The sequence below is a fragment of the Paracoccidioides lutzii genome (assembly GCF_000150705.2).
Source record: "Paracoccidioides lutzii Pb01 unplaced genomic scaffold supercont2.11, whole genome shotgun sequence".
Lineage (NCBI taxonomy): Eukaryota > Fungi > Ascomycota > Eurotiomycetes > Onygenales > Ajellomycetaceae > Paracoccidioides > Paracoccidioides lutzii.
In genome coordinates, this window is record NW_015440957.1 from 325,598 (window position 1) to 344,395 (window position 18,798).

Consider the following 18,798-nt stretch of genomic DNA (forward strand, 5'->3'; position numbering starts at 1 on the left):
ACCTTCGTTCGCTCCTTTCCTGCTGCAAGATCATGTATGACCTGCTCTGAGCCCTGTTTAATCCCATGTCAATATTCACGACCTGTAACAACACGGATGAGCCTAGATGTGTTAGATACGACTCCGGACTGCAAAATACAACAACCCAGGATGTGGAGTATTTTGGAGATCCAAAGCCGCTACTTTGACTTTGATGGTGAAATATTTGGTGAGGCCATAAGAGACTTTGACCATTCAGAGATTTCGTGGAGCCAAACCAATCAAAACCCTGTCTACCTCTCCTCTTTAAATATCATCAGGACGAGGGAATGAGAGAGCGTCTTGTGGCATGCGGTAGAAAGTTTGTCTCTATAATGAATTCTTATCATTGTTAATACGATGGTGTTGCGTTCTATCTAGAGAATCAAGAGTTGAAACGAGTTTCTGTCGAAGGCAGAATCATGCTGTCTTGCTTCGCGAACTGCCCTGGCTACCCAAAGCTGCAGATCGAAAAGTCGACGACGTCTTTGATATACGGGCTGGATCCAACGGAGATGGAGCAAGAAAATCAACTAACCTCAGTCATACATTGCTCGGGTTTGCTCTAACTATTTCAAATCGCCACCCATTGGAATGCGACGCCTCCGCTTGACAATGTGGATGTATTTGCACACAGACGTTCTTCTCTGCAGCTGGAGAGAAATCGTCTTGTATCCATCTTTCTCCGGCGTCTCGAGTATTAAAATGAAACACTCTTTCTCACCCACTAATCCAGTGAGGGATTTTGACGCTGCAATTCTGAAATGAGTTAATCTCAAGTTGCAATATCGTGGTCTGAATTATACCGCAAGGAAGAGGATGATCCTTCTTAACTTTCTGACTACAGCAGGCAGTGAGATCAATGAGGAGGATCTGAACTGTTTTGCAGGCGTGAAGCTGAATGATCGACAGGTGATAGCCTGTACGACAGAATCAAATGAGCCATGAATAGTACCTCCTTATATAGGCACGTTCGGTAGTTTTTAGACCGGGTCAAACCAGCAAGTTTCTTGTTAAGTCAGACTCTTCAGCCATACTCCAGACTTATCTAGTCAACAATCCGTAGGCGCTGACACATCTCCACATGGGCTTCATAAATTCGTCGCTGGCCCAGCAGCCCTGTGTGGCCTATCGAGAGCGTAGACCAGCCGTTGGTTAGGTTTAGCAACGACCAAGGAACCAACGCTTTTGAGGACGTAATGTCGAACGAGATGTTCTCACGTGATAGTTACATGAACACACTCCCAGCCTCCCTTAGACGGTCCACTTAAAAGCAATATTTCTTCAAGATCTTGACCGTCCCTAGTGGACGACATCCTTTGGCTGAAACTGTGGTTATCCCTACTGCTGCCCCTATTCCATTCTTACCATGCTTCTTTTTCTCTGAAATCATGGCCTGCCTCATTCGTCACCACTTTTCTTCATGGGTCCATGGCTATCCCCACTCCCTGTAGTCTTCCTACTCGTGTTCGGTGCTGTTTTGGCAAACATGGGCCATAAATAGTGACCGACCCTGTTCATGGTTCATGCTTGATTTATTAAAGTTCATTCATTGTTCTTTCTTTGGAGAGTGATTTTTTGGGCCGGGATCTAAATACCATCTCAAATCCTGTAATGAAAGGAGGATGGCTTTCACAGTTTATTATTTTAGCTGACGGCGGTTTTTCTCAAGGATACAGGAAATGGCATCGTCGGGGAATCGACTACGTCGCTGACTGCGACTATAGAAGTTATCTCTCAAATGAATAACAGGGTCGCGATATCATCTATCTTGGTGTTTTTCTCATCCAGAGTATAAAAGACTCCCTTGGTCCAAATGATAAATAGAAATTTTAAAGATCAAGTCCTGAAAATGCAATATAAAAGTTGCGTTCTCAACTGTAATTTGTAGCAAAAGGCCACAAATTCTCCAAAACTCGTGGCCTTGAAGTCGCTATTAATGTCGTACGTTCTCGCCGTAGAGCTTAGATGCATCGCTCATGCTTCACATTTCCACATTGACACTATAATCGTTTATTAGCTGCCAGTTAGAATTCTGACAAAGCACTAGAAAGCTAATTGATCGATGAAATTGAAGCACCCAAAATTATTCAAGAAGTGTATGGAAGTTGCGAAGTGATGGGAAATTCTGACAGTCGGCGGCGTAACGCGTTGCCTTCATCTAGAATAAGAAAACTTATGATAGAGCCCATTCAATATCTTTGCAGGACGCCGTAACGTTCAAAAAGTGGTCCCCGCTGACGGCCAGTTACCCTGGGGGACACCACATCGTTCAAAATGTTGGCTTTCCCTGGATATCCAGTTTCCTTTGGGGGACACCACATCGTTAAAAAAAAATAGTAGCCTCCCCTGAATGATCAGCTTCCTCTGGTGAAACACCACATCATCCGAAAATGTCGCCTCCCTGGAGTTCCAGCAACACCATAACGTGAAGAGCTTGCAGAGGCTGGGAGGAGGATATAAAGCCTCTGGTGCAGGATGCAATTGGTGATGCCGTCAGCACCAAGGGGCCTTGTTCGGGGAGGCTCTATGCACTACCTTCTTGATCTTCGCCGTGTTAATATTCCGGGCATTCGATGGGTGAAGTATATTCGTATCCTTCAATGGCTGAGAGATGCTGTTCGAATGTTGTTATGTTCCCCTTTTTTTCTTTTTTTTTTCTTTTTTTCTTTTTTTTTTTTTTTTTTTTGGTTGCACGATGTGTCGGAAACATGTGTCATCGATGCTGAACACTTTGCAGCATTCCATTCCCGAATGCGGTTCCGAGCAAGTTGCCGTCAAGCAGCTGAAATATATCCTATGCGATTTACCACCTAATGGACCAAGAGAGGATTTATATACGGTCTGGGTGCTCTGTGCAGTACGTTGTGCATACTAATCTGACAAATCGAATATTGAAAATGCGCCATCCAGCATCGTTTAATACATATGGAAATGTGGCTAGACTATCTGTATATTGTAAGAATAGCCAAATTCTGTCGCTGCTTCTGGCCAAAGAAGAACCTGATGGACCAGTAGACGACTCAGAAGAGAATCGTAACGCCATCACAAGACGTTGGATTGCTTATGACCAATGTCTTGTTGATCTTCCTATACTCCGCGTGTCATTCGGCCGAGCCTTTCAGAACATGCGTAACTAATATTCTCTTCCGCGAATTAGCTGACAGACATACTGATGATATCAACATCCGTCATACATAGTATAATTTTTTATGTGCTTTCAGCCGGCATGTAAGGACGGCAAAACAGCTTTCTTTGGTTTTGGCTTTTGGCTTTCCTTGCCCAATTTGGACAATTTTTCTGGGTTGAACATCGCGATCGAGTTATAGAATGCAACGTATTTGCTTTGTACCAGGAGCTAACAGAAAATTGCGGAGAGAATAAATGAGGTTTCTTGCCAGTAGAAATCGAATACAGTGTAATTAGCATCAGAATGCTTATATCAAGCCCCGTCCCATGCCATTTCATATCAGATATGAACTAAGGATTTTCCAACACGGGAAGTTAGCCGAGCCCTTGAAATATCAAACGGAGACAGATTGATTGTTAACTGTAGCTAGCTGTGTATTTACGTACGCGATTCCGCTATTCTTCGTTTTTATTTCGACTTTGCAGCTCTGAGCGACATCAGAGGCTTCAATAGAGCCTGCCCTTCAGTATAAATCATGGCTGGTAGAGCCCAGCCGGTGGCGTTGACTATTTACCCAAATAGCAGCTGTCCATTCTCTCATCCCTAGCTGTAACTAATGATTCCCACAGCAGTATCAGATGTGAATTCATGCGTTGCGAGCCAGTTGATATTAGCCAAATCTCGTATCATCGCGAAGCGAGAAGGCTGATTGCTTTAATTCACCTTTGTAATAGTCGATAGATGATGCTGTTGATGAGCGAGGAACGTTATACGTCTTAGCAGCGGACTAATGCTTGAAATTAGACCAGTAGAAAGCTATATATTCCGACTCCCAATTGTCCAGACCGACCCCAGTTAGAAAAACGGCAGCTAAAACCTCCATGCTCGGCTGCTGGCTGACCGTCACATCGTTGAATGGAGCGTATTTTCAACTTTTTAACTATTACTATAAATCTGATAAAAACTAAAAAATATAATAACTACGGAGCCGTACATAAAAACATAATTAAAATTTAAAAAAACTTAATATTTGCTGATATATTTATAAAAAATTACTATGAATTTATTTTCAACTTATCATTTATAAAATTTTAATATATATATCAAATATGTAGCAATTCATATTATTTCTTCATTTGTATATATATTTGAAATGCTGTTATAGCGATATTTAGATTTAATCTTCTCTCTGTATTAGCTTTACTGAAGTGGGTATCTTTTCGGCTGGGAGAGTGGAGCTCTGTCTATTTGAATTCAATCCCATCTTCTTTTCTCGACGTCAATAACAAAGTGTTGAGTCTATCTTAGACCTAGATAGCGGGCTCTTGCAACTGGGACTGGAAACCTGCTGAGGTTTGTTCTGATTTATGACTGCGAGGCAATTAATTATCTTGCTTAGCATCGATTGGAGCATAAAAGTTAACCATCTCATCCAGGGAAGGGGGAAGTATTTCAAAATCTATACCGTGTGGACGGAATAGAAACATGAATGCTCCAAAGTAAAAGAGTGTAAAGAATGTAAGAGAGCCTTCCTTGTGTTTGCACCAATAGGTGACAACATGCCAGTCCTACAGATATCAATTCAAGAGCAAGTCACTCCCCGCCAATTTAACGTGGAGAGTGACTTGTGCACTCTCATCAGATTACAATACAGCTACCCTTTCCAGCCAAACGATATTCATAAACGCACCGTGCCACCAGCAAATCCGATGTAACGTATCGTAAAATGTGTAATTTACTCAAATTGAAGTGGTAAAAAATATAATTAATTAAAAAAAAAAAAAAAAAAATCCAAACCTTAACTGCTTCTTTTGGGGGTACACAACTTCAACCCCTCCTGATCTTCAACTTGCTTCACCGCCGCATGTCATCTCGCTCTCTCCCATCCCTCACTTCATTTCTATATATCCCCTCGTCCTCCTGCTCCTACATACCTCGTCTCCGTTGTCTCAGTACTTTCGTCCTTCGTCCTCCTATCCAACAAATCCGCAGAATGAGCGAGCTCACACACCCCACAATCAAAGGTGCGTTTGTTCCTCGTCCTTTGGGTGCTGGTTTTTCCAATCCCCGCCTGCTTCCTCCCTAACTTCCCTGGAAATGGTGACATGGGGTTTTCAGTATTACAATTCCTTTTAAAGAGCGCATAACGGGCTACAATATAAGCTAACACAGGACCTCCTCCAGATGGCTGGTTTTCGGAAATTTCCGATATGTGGCCCGGCCAGGCCATGACGCTGAAAGTTAACCAGATCCTGCACCATGAGAAATCCAAGTATCAAGATGTCCTGGTCTTCGAGAGCAGTGACCACGGCACAGTCCTCGTTCTGGATAACGTTATCCAATGCACAGAGCGCGATGAATTCTCGTATGTAGCACGGGCCACACATGCCCAGACGACACGGAGCCAATACCTCTCCCACGATGTTACTGTGACGCGATTGGCCGATTAATTTCCTGTCAATTAACTAGATACCAAGAAATGATTACCCACCTCGCCATGAACTCTCATCCTAACCCCAAGAAAGTCCTTGTCATCGGTGGAGGTGACGGTGGAGTTCTCCGTGAGGTCGTCAAGCATGAGACTGTCGAGGAGGCTATTCTGTGCGATATCGACGAGGTAGGCGGATCTCTTCCTCGAACAGAGTGCAGAACGAGATAGAGAAAGCAGAAAACCTTACGAAAGATAATCTCAATAAATACAGGCCGTCATCCGCGTCTCGAAAAAGTACCTGCCAGGGATGAGCGTTGGCTTCCAGCACCCCAACGTAACAGTCCATGTGGGCGATGGCTTTAAGTTCCTTGCGGACCGCAAGAATGAATTCGACGTGATTATCACTGACAGCTCAGACCCAGAAGGGCCTGCGGAGGCTCTGTTTCAGAAACCATATTTCGAGCTGCTATTCAACGCCCTGCGTGAAGGCGGTGTTGTTACGACTCAAGGTTGTTCGTCGCCATCTCCTTCCCCAGTTCTGCACGTGTGATTGCTACCCTTAAAAAAAGAAAAAAGCACCGCACAATGAAACATGCACACAAAATGCACATGGCCTTTAACACACCCGGAGGCGCATCCATGTATACGTCCTTAAATGGATGTTAATAGATGCCCTTCACCCCTTACCCCACCCACCGCGTCACCTCCATCGCCTCACCTCACCCCCATTCCCCCTCTCCAAAACCTTCCACACACCCCTCCAAAAACCAGATTACTAATCCCACCCTCTTCTCCTTTTTTTCCTTCCTCAACAGCCGAAAATCAGTGGCTTCACCTGTCTCTCATCACCGAACTAAAACGAAACATCCGCGAGATCTTCCCTGTGGTCGAGTACGCCTACACGACAATCCCCACCTACCCCTCGGGCCAGATTGGGTTCATGGTCTGCTGTAAAGATTCGAGCAGGGATGTACGCGAGCCCGTGCGAACCTGGACGCGCGAGGAAGAGGAGAAGTTGTGTCGTTATTACAACAAGGAGATTCACCGGGCGAGCTTTGTGTTGCCGAATTTCGCAAGAAAGGCGTTGGAACAGTGAGGGATGTAAGTTGGGGATTGATTTGAGGTTAGGATTTAGTTAATTAATATTTAGCTAATCAAACTTATGATATTATGTGGATGGGATGCATGGGCGGGTTAATTGGGTTGGTAGATTGGGAGATTGATCGGGTTTGTTTGGGGGGGGGGGGGGGAGGATTCTGAAAATTCCATGGAAACGGAAGCGGATATGCAGCATACTTATGCCGTTATGACGAAGTGAGATGGGTGAACTGGTCATTAGAAATATTATATAGAAACCAAAGCGCACAGAGGGCGGGAGATTCGATCAATCTATAGATATTTTACCTCTCAAACTCGAATTAGGTAGATCAGATCAGATCGAATCGAAATTATTAGAATCAATGCATTGCGCAGGAAACCCTTATCCCTCTTCAATAATAAGCCTTTTGATTTCAAATAAGGGTTCCCTACGAGAAGGGGAATACAAACTAAACCATTTCCATTACCCTTTATTTTTTATTTATTTGTTTTTGAGGTAGTTATTCATTACTGGATTGGAGAGGACTCTGGAACAAAGGCATCATTATACTCCAGAAGTCCTCTGGTAGGTTCAATGGATGGAATCCACAGATTATCTGTGCTGGACAAAGCGTGTTTTGTGAAGCGTAACAATAGCAGCGTCATATATTCTAAATTAATGAGCTTTCATAGAAAGCAACCCCAACTGTTGATGGTTGGTAAAGTGATCTCCACATTTAATGATGAAGGAGGGGGGGGTATGGATCGGATAAAAGGGGAACAAGAATAAGCCAAAGCCGACGCACATGTATCGTCACCCCCGCCTATTGACAATTAGTTGACAAGATCGATATGGATCAAGAGAGCTAGGAAAGGAATAATCCAAACTATCCCCTATTATTGTTGTGTTTCCTATTGAGGACAAGATAGTACCCCTCAAGTTTCCCAACCCGTATAAGGGTGAGCGTGAACATGAGCACAAATATGCAGACAATTTACTTCATATTCTGCGTTTTGAAGCATTGAAAACTAAGAAACATCTAAGAGTCTATGCAGGTCAAAAATAATAGGGGAAATTTCAAACAAGGTGCAGATTGGGTAGGGAATATCAAACCCGAGAATAAATAAATATAAGAAAGAAAAAGAAAAAAAAAATAAATTTTTTTTTCATCGTCCACTGCTCTTGAGACGATTTCTGTTACTCTTATTCATCTTTGAGTTTAATGACCTATGGCACCGTAACTTCCTGTCGGCACTGAAAAAGATTTGTGCTTCTTGATTAATTTAGTGTTCTTCTTTTTACTTGAAGATGTTGAAATTTTCTAACGATATGTTCATATTAGATGATTTGCGGGAAAGCACGGCTGATGGGTGAGAGGACCGGAGAGCCCTTGTAGAACTCGATGGTAGCGACAGCACGCTTGCTGATCCCCTCAGGGGTGAATTCGAATTTCTGAAGAGGGATATTAGTCTCTGGTTCTGAAAATTTTGGGCATGGGTGAGCTCATATTGTGATAGTCGAGAGATTGCTCACCTTGTAAACTTCCTTGTAAGGGCCAGAGGCACCGAAGCGGTTCAAACCGAACTGCTCATGAGAATACCGGTCCCAGCCAAGTGTGCTCATGACCTCAACAGACATGGATGGAATGCCGTCAGGGATAACAGATAGCCTATATTCCTTGTCCTGGACATCAAAGACCTCGAAGCATGGGATGGAGACAACGCGAGCGAGAATGTTGTGCCTCTCCTTGAGATATTTGGCGGCGTCAATGCAGAGGCTAACTTCTGAGCCTGAGCTGACGAGGGTGATGTTGGCGTTTGCGGTCTCCAGAGTAACGTATCCACCGCGAATGGCCTTTTCGATGCTGGAGGCTTCGAGCTGCGGCAGGTTCTGCCGGGTCAGGGCCAATATGGAAGGGGTATGTCGCGATGTCAAAGCGGAATAATAAGCGGCGCTTGTCTCGTTGCCGTCAGCCGGGCGCCACACCATGATGTTTGGCAAAGCGCGGAAATGGGCGAGGGTTTCAATGGGCTGATGGGTCGGACCGTCTTCACCCAGACCGATCGAGTCATGAGTTGCGATATAGAGTACCCGAACCTGTGATAAGGCAGACAGACGGACAGAGCCAGCAGCATAGGACACGAAGTTTAGGAAAGTGCCGCCAGCCGGGATGAGGGTTCCGTAGGCAGAAATGCCGTTCATGATACCAGCCATTCCGTGCTCGCGGACACCGTAACGGAGATAGCGACCGGTCCAGTCACCTAGTCCAGTGCTTGGTGGTTGAAAGTCAACAGCATCCTTCCATCTGGTGTTATTCGACCCAGTCAAGTCAGCCGAGCCGGACAAAAGCTCGGGGATAGCGCTATGGATTTTCTCGAGAACAGTCTCAGATAACTTGCGTGACGCGATTGCAGGATCGGTTGGGGAGTATCTGGGAAGGTTCTTCTCCCAACCTTCGGGAAGTTTTCCGGAAAGCCGGCGGGTAAAATCTGCATGTTCAGCAGGGTACTTTGACGCGTACTGCTGCAGAAGTGCATTCCACTCTTGTTCCTTCGCAGCTCCTTCGGCAGCCTTTTTATGGTACAGATCGTACACTTGTTGAGGAACAACAAAGCTCTGTTCCGGGTCAAACCCGAAGCGCTTCTTGACTCCCTTGCTGTCATCAGCCTTCAGAGGGTTTCCATGGACTCCACCAGTTCCCTGAAGCTCTGAGCCAAAACCAATGGTGGTTGTGACTTTGATGACGGTTGGCTTGTCTTTCACCTCCTTTGCCATTTGGATGGCAGCCTCAATTCCTGCCAGGTCATTGTTACCATCCTCAACCCAAAGAGTGTGCCATCCGTACGCTTCAAATCGCTTCATGACGTCCTCAGTGAATGCCACTTTGGTGTCACCATCTGTATATTTGTGAGTAACCATCCTAGTGTGATTTATGCAGTGGAAAACAGATTGCCTCACCAATTGAAATATGGTTGTCATCATACAAGCAAATCAAGTTGCCCAACTGAAGGTGGCCAGCGGTGCTAGCTGCTTCACTGGCGATACCTTCCATAGCACATCCATCGCCAAAGATGCAGTAGGTGTAGTTATTGATAAGGTCAAATCCGGGTTTGTTGAACACGGCACCGGTATGAGCTTGGGCGATAGCAAGCCCAACGGCATTTGCGAACCCCTGGCCTAGAGGGCCAGTGGTTACCTCAACACCGGGAGTATCATGGGCTTCTGGATGACCGGGGGTAATACTATCAAGTCTCTGTATTGACCGTTAACATCTGAATTACGGGAGCACCAAAGTGAAGGAGCATTTAGGGGCCACTAACGCGGAAGTCCTTCAGGTCATCTAACGAGACGGCATATCCAAACAAGTGAAGTAGGGCATATTGAAGCATGCAGCCATGTCCGTTTCTATCCAGGAAGCACACAAAGTTTTAGCAAGTCTTAAATATGAAGCAAAAAATGCCCCAAATGAGGAAATGACGTAATGTTCGGAAGAAAAATAGAAAAAGTTCGGGTTAGGGGCTTCAGTGCGATTAAATCTTCTTATGCTCCTTCACAATTTCACTTGCCACGATCCAGCCTCCCTGTCGTAGTGTCATCACCTCCCAAAAAAATAGGAAGGTTGGTATCCTCGCAAATGGGTAGGGTGACATAAAACCGGAAGAGAAACACGAAGAGAACCGGGACATGGGTGGGAAAAAATTATTAACACCGCACGTACGAGAGCACGAATCGGTCCCTGTTTATCCATTGGGGATTCTTTGGATTGAAGGACATGAATTTATTGAAAAGGACATGAGCGGTGGGTGCTAGACCCATGGGGGCACCGGGATGGCCAGAGTTTGCCTTGCTGGTGGCATCAACCTGGAAAGCGGTAAAGAAAGTGCCAAAGTTAGAACTGTTATAGAGAAGAGATAGCAACTGGCATACATTGAAACAAGAATGAGGCTTGCAGAGTAATGCAGAACAGTAATGGAGACAAGGAATTAGGAGGTACGGAGTTATGACAGCTATTCCGCGTACGCCGCAGTGACCTTCCTCGATTTCAGGAACAAAACGCTTTGTGATATTGGACATGCAGACTGAGTTCTGATCGTCGAGAGGTAGAATATACTCACTGCCAGTACACGGATTGTATTAATGGCCAGTTGGTCAACGTCGTTGTAGCCCCCCATGATTGCGTAAAATAAATCTTGAATGGTGCGGAGTAATAGAGGTGCAGCTGATCTCCTAGTTACGAAATTAAAACCGGTATATAAAGGTGGTGTGGAGAAAGGAGAGTGGGAATTAGAAGATGAGAAAAGGAGATGGATATGAAGCAGCAGAAGAATGAATTGAAGAAGAAAAGATGCAGTGGGAATGAAGTGGAGTGGAGGGGAAGACGTTCGAAGCACGTTGGGGGTTCAACGATTCTGGGATTGGTGTGCCAGCAAGACGGACAAACAGGGCAGAATCGTCCCATACTGTTATTACGATTACTACTGATACTCTAGTATGGTAACTAACTAATAATAACGTAGTTAACTAGTTAACTAGTTAGTTAGTTAACTAGTTACCTATACTTAACTTATGTACTCCGTAGCTATCTAGTTAGTTTATTTTATATCTGTACTTTACTGTAGTTATTTTGTTGGGCATGTTGCCTGGGCAGCCGCCCCGCCGCACGTGATATAGGCGTATATTAGTTAGCTAGCTAGTCCTCCTCCCCGCTAATAGAGAATTAAACAACCCACATATTTCCCTCAATTTTGAGACATGACTGACAGACATACATGAAGTGGTACTGTGCGAAGTACTTTACTACAGTATTGCATGTCACATGCCCTGGAGCCTGGAGCATATAAGACATCACCAAAAACCATGAGACAATTACTTTGAAATCATAGGAAGAAGAAGCAAGGACGAAAACAATTACAGAGCAAACTCCTGGCTTCAGCAGTGATGGCGGAATCGACCCCTCGCCTCGCCTGAAGCCTGCCTACCCGGACATAGAATCTTCCAGTGTTTAACTACGATGCGGCCAAAAAAGCGACCTCAAAAAAGAACCTACTAAAAGCTCAAAGTTTTCCATCCCTCCTTGTGCAACAGCACAAAAATGTTTTTACTCAAAGTCGGATGGCCTCATTGCTGGTTCCACCATGCCTGCATTTCTACTTCACCATACCCCAATGCCAATGTGATATGGTGAGCGTGTATCAATGAAATCTTGGTTACTACTGATAGCCTTTTATTGGTGATGTGCCTCCTATGTAAAGTTTAGATCTCGGCTAAATATTTTCAACACACTAACAACATTGTTCTTCATGAGGTTACAAAGTCCTTTAAAAACCTGCAATTAATATGTTGACAATGTCTTTATATGATATTTATATAGTTACATGTCTAGATATTGAATGTAGAATTAATTTTAAATTATATGATTCATCATATTTTTAAAATATATATTTTTTATAATTTTAAATATTATATTACTATAATTAATTATAAAATTTAAAATTTAATAATTAAAAAATATATAAAAAATAATAAAGTTAAATATATTTAATATTTAATATTTAATTATAATTATAATAGTTAATTAATTCACTAGATGATAAAATATATTACATCAATGTAAAGAGTTAAGCTTTAAGAACTAGAGGCTAGTTCTTCTATATAACAAGGATGAATTGCTTGAGAAAGGGAAGAAAAGAATGAGATGAGAACTTGAGCTTAAGCAAGCTCACATAGCATGATCATGTGTGCACATGTGAATGATGGCTAGGCTGAGTCAGTCAGTCAGAGTAAATCTATAGGTTCAATCTCTTATAATATCTCTCTTCTCCCTCTTTGTTGCAGGTCTTTATGACTATTTAAAGTCCTCTTTACATCTAATTTTGCCTGCTGAGAGGCCTCCCAAGTGTTCAAGACCTTCACTTCTTGTAGAAGACTCACATCATTTCATATAGACTCAGCTCAACCTACTCATTTAACAAGGTATTGCTTTTTCCTTCAGTAGATTCATTCATTTCAAATTTCCTCAATCTCAAACTCAGATCCTTTCAGAGTCTCTATAGCAGGTGACTGCCAGTCAGTTTGTCTCTGACTAGACAGAGAATCTGTCATCACAGCATGTAGAAACTTTACATTAAAGATATTGTAAATGTCAGATGAAATATTCAGTTGATAAGCATAAGATTCTATCTTTTCTAGCACAGTATATTGATTGTATTTCATGTTCAGCTTTTTGCACAGATGATTAGTTCTCATGTTCTCTAAGCTCAATCAGATCTTATCTCCAGGTTGAAAGCTTGAAGCTGAGTCTCTTCATCTATTCATGTATTTCTCTTGAAATTGCTGAGCATCTGTCATTTTTACTTGAGCTCACTTCAACACTTCACAGATCTTTCTCATATAATCATCTGCAAACTCAATGAGATTACATAATATTTCAATGAGAGATGCATCAGCTATATCAATAGAGGAGATGTGAAAAAGATGTGTTAAAAAGAATGAACTCACACTCATTGAGACAGCATCTCTATTATTGATGATCAGCTCTGCTAGAGAGAGTCATTCACATCAGTCATTCTGTTGAAAGCTAATGTACTTGTGTAGATAGATTTTCAGAGTTTAATTCATTCACTCTGTAGCTCCATCAGTCTCTGAATGATAGACTGTGAAAAGTCATCTCTTAATGTCTAATTTCTCACACATCTAAGTTCAAAATATGCTTGTGAAAGCTGACTCTCAATCTGACACTATCATCTTAGAAATGTCATGATGAGAGATGATGTTGTGAAGAAACACTTTAGTTATTATCTCTGCATCAGTTTTCTTAACTGCTTTTAATATAATCCTCTTGATTAGTCTGTCTGTTATAATCATGATATTCATGTATTCTTTAGAGCTTGATAAGTCTACAATAAAGTTCATGGAAAGCTTCTGCCACATGTGTTCAGAAATGAGGAGAGGCTTAAGCAGTCTCTGACATTGATCTCTTCATGCAGTGTTTAATCTGCAAAGATGACAGTTTCTGATCATTCTTCTCACATCAGTGACATAGTCTGACCAGTAGAACTCACATCTTAGAACTTCTGCCATTTGCTCTTACCCAGGATGACTGGTAAGAGATGAGTCATGAGCCTCATGCACTAATCTGATTCAAAGAGGTTTGAAGTCTGGTACTCACTTATGATCTTGAAAGAGAAGCTTCTCATTCTCATTTAAAGAGTACTCAGAGATGAAGATATTAATGCTGAGTTCAGAAGAAAATCTGAATCTTTCTTTATGAAGAGTTTGCTTCAGATGCTGCAGAATCTTGTCATTTTTATGAGTCTCATTTCACTGAGCTTGAAGAGACATCTCAAGTTTCACACTGGCAGCAGTCACTATTGATTCCATTTCAGATGTCAGTATATTAAACTTAAGTAGTTGAGCTTGTCTCTGCTTGATTCTCTCATCATCAGCACTCTGTGACATGTTCTGCTCTCTTCATGATAGAGTGTCTGATTCAGCATTCAACTTCTTTAACTGGTAATCAATTCTGAAGTTGAATTGATAGAGAATACCATTCAACATAGCTGTCTTTCATTTAGTCTGCATGTAGTCATGAAGTATTCTAGATTCTTATGATCTGTGAGAATCTTGAATTTCTTTACACTTTGTAGCTCAGCATTCCATTTCTTTAAACACTCAATTATCACTAATAACTTCTTATTATGAATCTCATAGTTGCATTCTACAGGTGAATGCTTGTGAGAGAAGAAGGCACATGAATGTAGAATACTCTGCTCATCATATTATAGCAGCACTTCTCCTGAGATGTAATCTGAGAAGTTCATTTCCAATATAGTCTCACAGTCAGAGTCAAATTGAAGCAGAATTGAAGCAGAGATAAACATTGATTTTAGACACTTAAAAGCTTTCTCAGTCTTGCTCATCCACAAAAAAGAAACATTCTTGCATGTAAGAATTGTCAGTGAGATCACAATCTTTGAGAAATCTCTGATAAATTGTCTATAGAAATTGACAAAGTCTAAAAATCCTCATACACCTTTAAGAGTAGTAGGTGTTGCTCATTTCAAAATAGCTTTAATCTTCTTTGAATTCATTTGTATACCCTTGCCTGCTTCAATGATGAGTTCAAGATATTTTGTACTGTTCATCTCAAACTCACTCTTTCTGATGTCTGCCTGCAGGCCTGCTTCTCATAAATGCATAAGCATCTTTTGTACATGCTTGTGATGCTCCTGTAAGCTTCTTGAGAAAAATATCAAGATGTCATCTAAATAGACTGAGCAGAAGTCATCCAGATATTCATGTAATGCTCAGTTGATATATTTTTGAAATGTGCTCAGAGCATTGACCAAATCAAAGGGTGTAATCAGCCACTCAAATAGCCTGTATCTAGTTCTAAAGACTGTCATCCACTCATCACCTTCTGTGAATTGAATCTTGTGAAAAGCTGCAATAATGTTCAGCTTAGTGAATCATTTAGTTTGTCCAATTCACTGTAAAGTCTCACTGATTAATGATAGAGAATATTAATTCTTTCAGATGATTTTGTTAAGAGCTTGATAGTCCACACAGAATCTTAACTCACTTTCAGACTTCTTCACAAATAGTACGGGAGCAGCTGCAGAGGAGTTGCTCACTCTAATAAAACTCTTATCTAGATAATCTATAAGAGTCTTTCACAAAGCCAGTAGTTTCTCTTGAAACATATTATATAATTAGCCATAAGGGGGTTGTTCTGTGCTATTATTGACCTTTTTAATCAGTTCAATCCCATGATCTCTACCTGGGCCATGAAGTGGGGATAGAGTGTCAGTGGCTTCCTTATCAAATACATTCAAAAACTCATGATAATGTTCAGGCAGCTTTTCTCTAGGGTCAATCTTTGATTTCACTTCTAGAGTTTTTTGAATGTAAGTCAAACTGACAGTGAAGATCTTGATGTTTCACTTCTCTCAAGTGCTCACAAGTCTAGAGAAGCTTACAGCAGAGATGGGAATCACATCAGCTTTTGCATTTGAACTAGACTCTACCTCTATGCCACTCTCTTCAAATCTCACAATTCTTTGATAAGGGATCACAGTCACCTTTTGCTGGGCCAGCCAGAGGTCATCTAGATACATATCATGATCATGTAACTCATTCACCATGTAGAGAAAGGCCTGTTCAGTTATATGATCATCTATATCAATTTGAATGCCAGTCACTATGCTCATGGAGAGTCTCATAGAGTCTTCAAAGCTGGTTATTTTAACAGAGGAAATTTCAATGCACAGAAGCTTATGCTTGTTAATGTTGAATTGAGAAATAAGATCATAGATATTACATTCACTGTCTATCATTGCTCTAGTTGAAAAGGCATTATCTACTAAAGCATCAACAGTGAAGGGTTTGAATATTATCTTAGATTTAAATCTTCTTCATTGCTTTCTTATAAGCTTCTTATTTCACTCCTTTCAGTGTCTTTTGATTGAAGCTACTCTTTTTTCAAATCCTCACTCATATCCACATTATCATTGTCCAGCACCAGCTCAGGGATCACCTTAGCTATCATGGAGGTGGCAGAGTGTTTGAGAGGTTTAAACAGACAGCTCTTAATCATATGACCTCCAGCTTCACATCTCAGGTACAGGCCTTGCTCTCTTCATCAATTAATCTCTGTCTGATTTATCAATTTGACATAGTGAGTGCTTGAGGTCACAGCACCAGGAGAAAGATTCATCAGATCATCAGTGAAAGCTTGAGACTAATTTCATCAGTCAAGAACAGCATGATGAAGTAGAGAGTGTGAATTAGATATTGTATGATCTGAAGAAGATCTATTCTCACAATGTTTAGATCACTGTCTTAAAGTCTTAAGTTTAGAGAGTTGATGATCAACTAATCTAAGCTTTCTGCAGTAATTCTCATAGAGAGACAGTTCTCTTACACCCACCATGCCTTCCTTCAGCTCCATGCTTAGAGTGGATTTCAAATACCTCTTTTTAACATGATCATCTCATCTGTGACCACCAGCTTCCAGCAGTAGCTGATTAAATTCAGGCAGAAAATCAAAGAGAGCTCTTCTACTCTGTCATAGATTGTTAAGCTTTTGTATAGTCTTTTCTTGTCATGCAGAATCACTAAAGAGTATGTGTGTCTGCTTCAGTAAGCTCTCTATCATGAAGTTGATCTTGTTCTTATTATTCTCAACTCAGAGGTAAACTCAAGCTGCTGTCATTTCTTTCAGTCTTGAGTACATATATCAAGCACATTCCTCATTATTATCTAAAGCTTTCCCATTGATCTTAAGTTTTGATTGAAGCTTTAGCTCTCACTGAGAGTATTGCTTCAGATTAGAATCATCATACTTCTCACAGTTCAGTAGCTTAATCTTTGATCTTCTGACTGCAATGAGTAATTACAGGTTCAATTGAAAGAGGATTGATGTTGAGATGTTCAAAGCTTGTCATAGATTAGCTATTTCAGCTTGCTGAGCTGCTATTAAATCCCTGTTCTCACACTGGACCTGTTCCTGCTGTTGGAGAAAGGCTATTCATTGTTGTTTGAAGCTGCTGAGGACATCCCTGCTCATTGCTTCATGTTGATCCATTTGTTGTACAAGTCTGCCACTTTATCTCATTCAGCTAGATATTTTCAATGTTGCTTGTTCATTTGTTAGCATGATTGCTAATCCAGTCTATTCATATATCAGTGCTATCACTAAACTTCATGATGCAGGATTTAAGACTCTCAATAGTCTATCATATGTCAGCATGTTTGCTGAGCTTCATGATACAGGATTAAGACTCCCAGTGGCCTATCAATGAAAGGAGTGAAGCAATTTGTAATGTAAAGGGTTAAGCTCTAAGAACTAGAGGCTAGTCCTCCTATATAACAAGGATGAATTGCTTGAGAAAGGGAAGAAAAGAATGAGATGAGAACTCGAGCTTAAGCAAGCTCGCGTAGCATGATCATGTGCGCACATGCAAATGATGGCTAGGCTGAGTCAGCCAGCCAGAGCAAATCTAGGGGTTCAACCCCTTATAATCAATAATGTGATACATACAAGCAGCTATTTTCAAATGTCTTTGTAGCTCTTGACTCATATATATCTCTAACATGCTGGAGACATCAATGTATGAATGTTCAATGCTCTCTTTTCGTCCCTTCATGTAAATATACATTTCCCTCCCTGAAATGTGGATTACAGTGGTTATCATCACGTGAGATAATCAACTCCATGTCACCGGCAGCAAAAAAGGGGTAAGTATACAACTTCTTTAAGAACACAGAAGAAGCATGATATCACATACAACCCAGGAAAGGAGGTATGAAGAAACAAACATTTGCAACAACAGGGAGAATCGTCAGCAACCGAGCTCTGAATTCGATTGCCTGCCTTTTTCCTCCAAGCGAGGATTGACACCTGAATCAAGTGAAGAACTGTGGTTATACTCCCAAGCTCCATTGGAAGATCGTCATGATCTTCTTCGTCCCTATTTTTCTCTCAATTCGATCTGCGCAGGTCGAGCAAAGGGTTTATTCCTTCATGTGAATAATAGTGAGCGGTTTATCCCTTTCCAAAACGTTTCCCATCCTGAGAAAGAACCCGGGCCTTGAGAGCGGGGAGTCTGATATTTGAACGCGAGCTAAGGTTTCCTCCGCCTTTATAGACAAACCTTTGCTTCCTCTCTCTCTTTCTCCCCTTCCCTCCACCCTGCCACCGGCTATATCTGTTGCAGTTTAATCGATTTCCAAACAGTTCTTTAACCACGTACAGCTAACGTACCTTTGTTGATTGGTATTGTTCAAATAAATTGAGAATTCTAATATCGATTCACAGTCCTGCTCGCCCACGCCCACTGAACATTTCACAGCTATTTTTGAAGATAAAAAAGCCTGAAACAATAAGAGTGTCAGATTATGAAGATGATCAACCACATCTTCCCTGTGGAGCTAGCTTAATTTGATCTACACTTATGCTAACAACCCATTTATCATCTAATCATCAAATAGCATATAACTCATACACCTACAAACCACTATATCAGTGCTGAAGTACCCGCATTTTGGCGGCACTGTGAATGCTTATCGAACGCCCATGGCCACTTTTGCATCCTTCATGCCACAATAACCATAGAGGAAACTTCCCGAACCACCTTATGC

At 41.7% G+C, this 18,798-nt stretch overlaps 3 protein-coding genes across 3 annotated transcripts; 2 read left to right on the forward strand and 1 right to left on the reverse strand.

Annotated features, from left to right (window-relative positions):
* Positions 1–2,716: 2,716 nt before the first annotated feature.
* PAAG_04441 (hypothetical protein) lies at positions 2,717–3,158 on the forward strand (the record flags this gene model as incomplete). Its single annotated transcript, XM_002793485.2, has 2 exons — positions 2,717–2,878; positions 2,982–3,158. The coding sequence occupies 2 exons, from the start codon at positions 2,717–2,719 to the stop codon at positions 3,156–3,158; spliced, it is 339 nt and encodes a 112-aa protein (XP_002793531.2).
* A 1,983-nt stretch (positions 3,159–5,141) lies between these two features.
* Positions 5,142–6,675, forward strand: PAAG_04443 (spermidine synthase; the record flags this gene model as incomplete). The annotated part of the gene is made up of 5 exons (XM_002793487.2): positions 5,142–5,172; positions 5,333–5,513; positions 5,618–5,765; positions 5,851–6,088; positions 6,395–6,675. The coding sequence occupies 5 exons, from the start codon at positions 5,142–5,144 to the stop codon at positions 6,673–6,675; spliced, it is 879 nt and encodes a 292-aa protein (XP_002793533.2).
* A 1,320-nt stretch (positions 6,676–7,995) lies between these two features.
* Positions 7,996–10,829, reverse strand: PAAG_04444 (transketolase; the record flags this gene model as incomplete). The annotated part of the gene is made up of 6 exons (XM_002793488.2): positions 7,996–8,109; positions 8,191–9,554; positions 9,616–9,910; positions 9,978–10,062; positions 10,376–10,518; positions 10,773–10,829. 6 exons carry the CDS (start codon positions 10,827–10,829, stop codon positions 7,996–7,998), a joined length of 2,058 nt encoding a protein of 685 aa, XP_002793534.1.
* Positions 10,830–18,798: the final 7,969 nt, after the last annotated feature.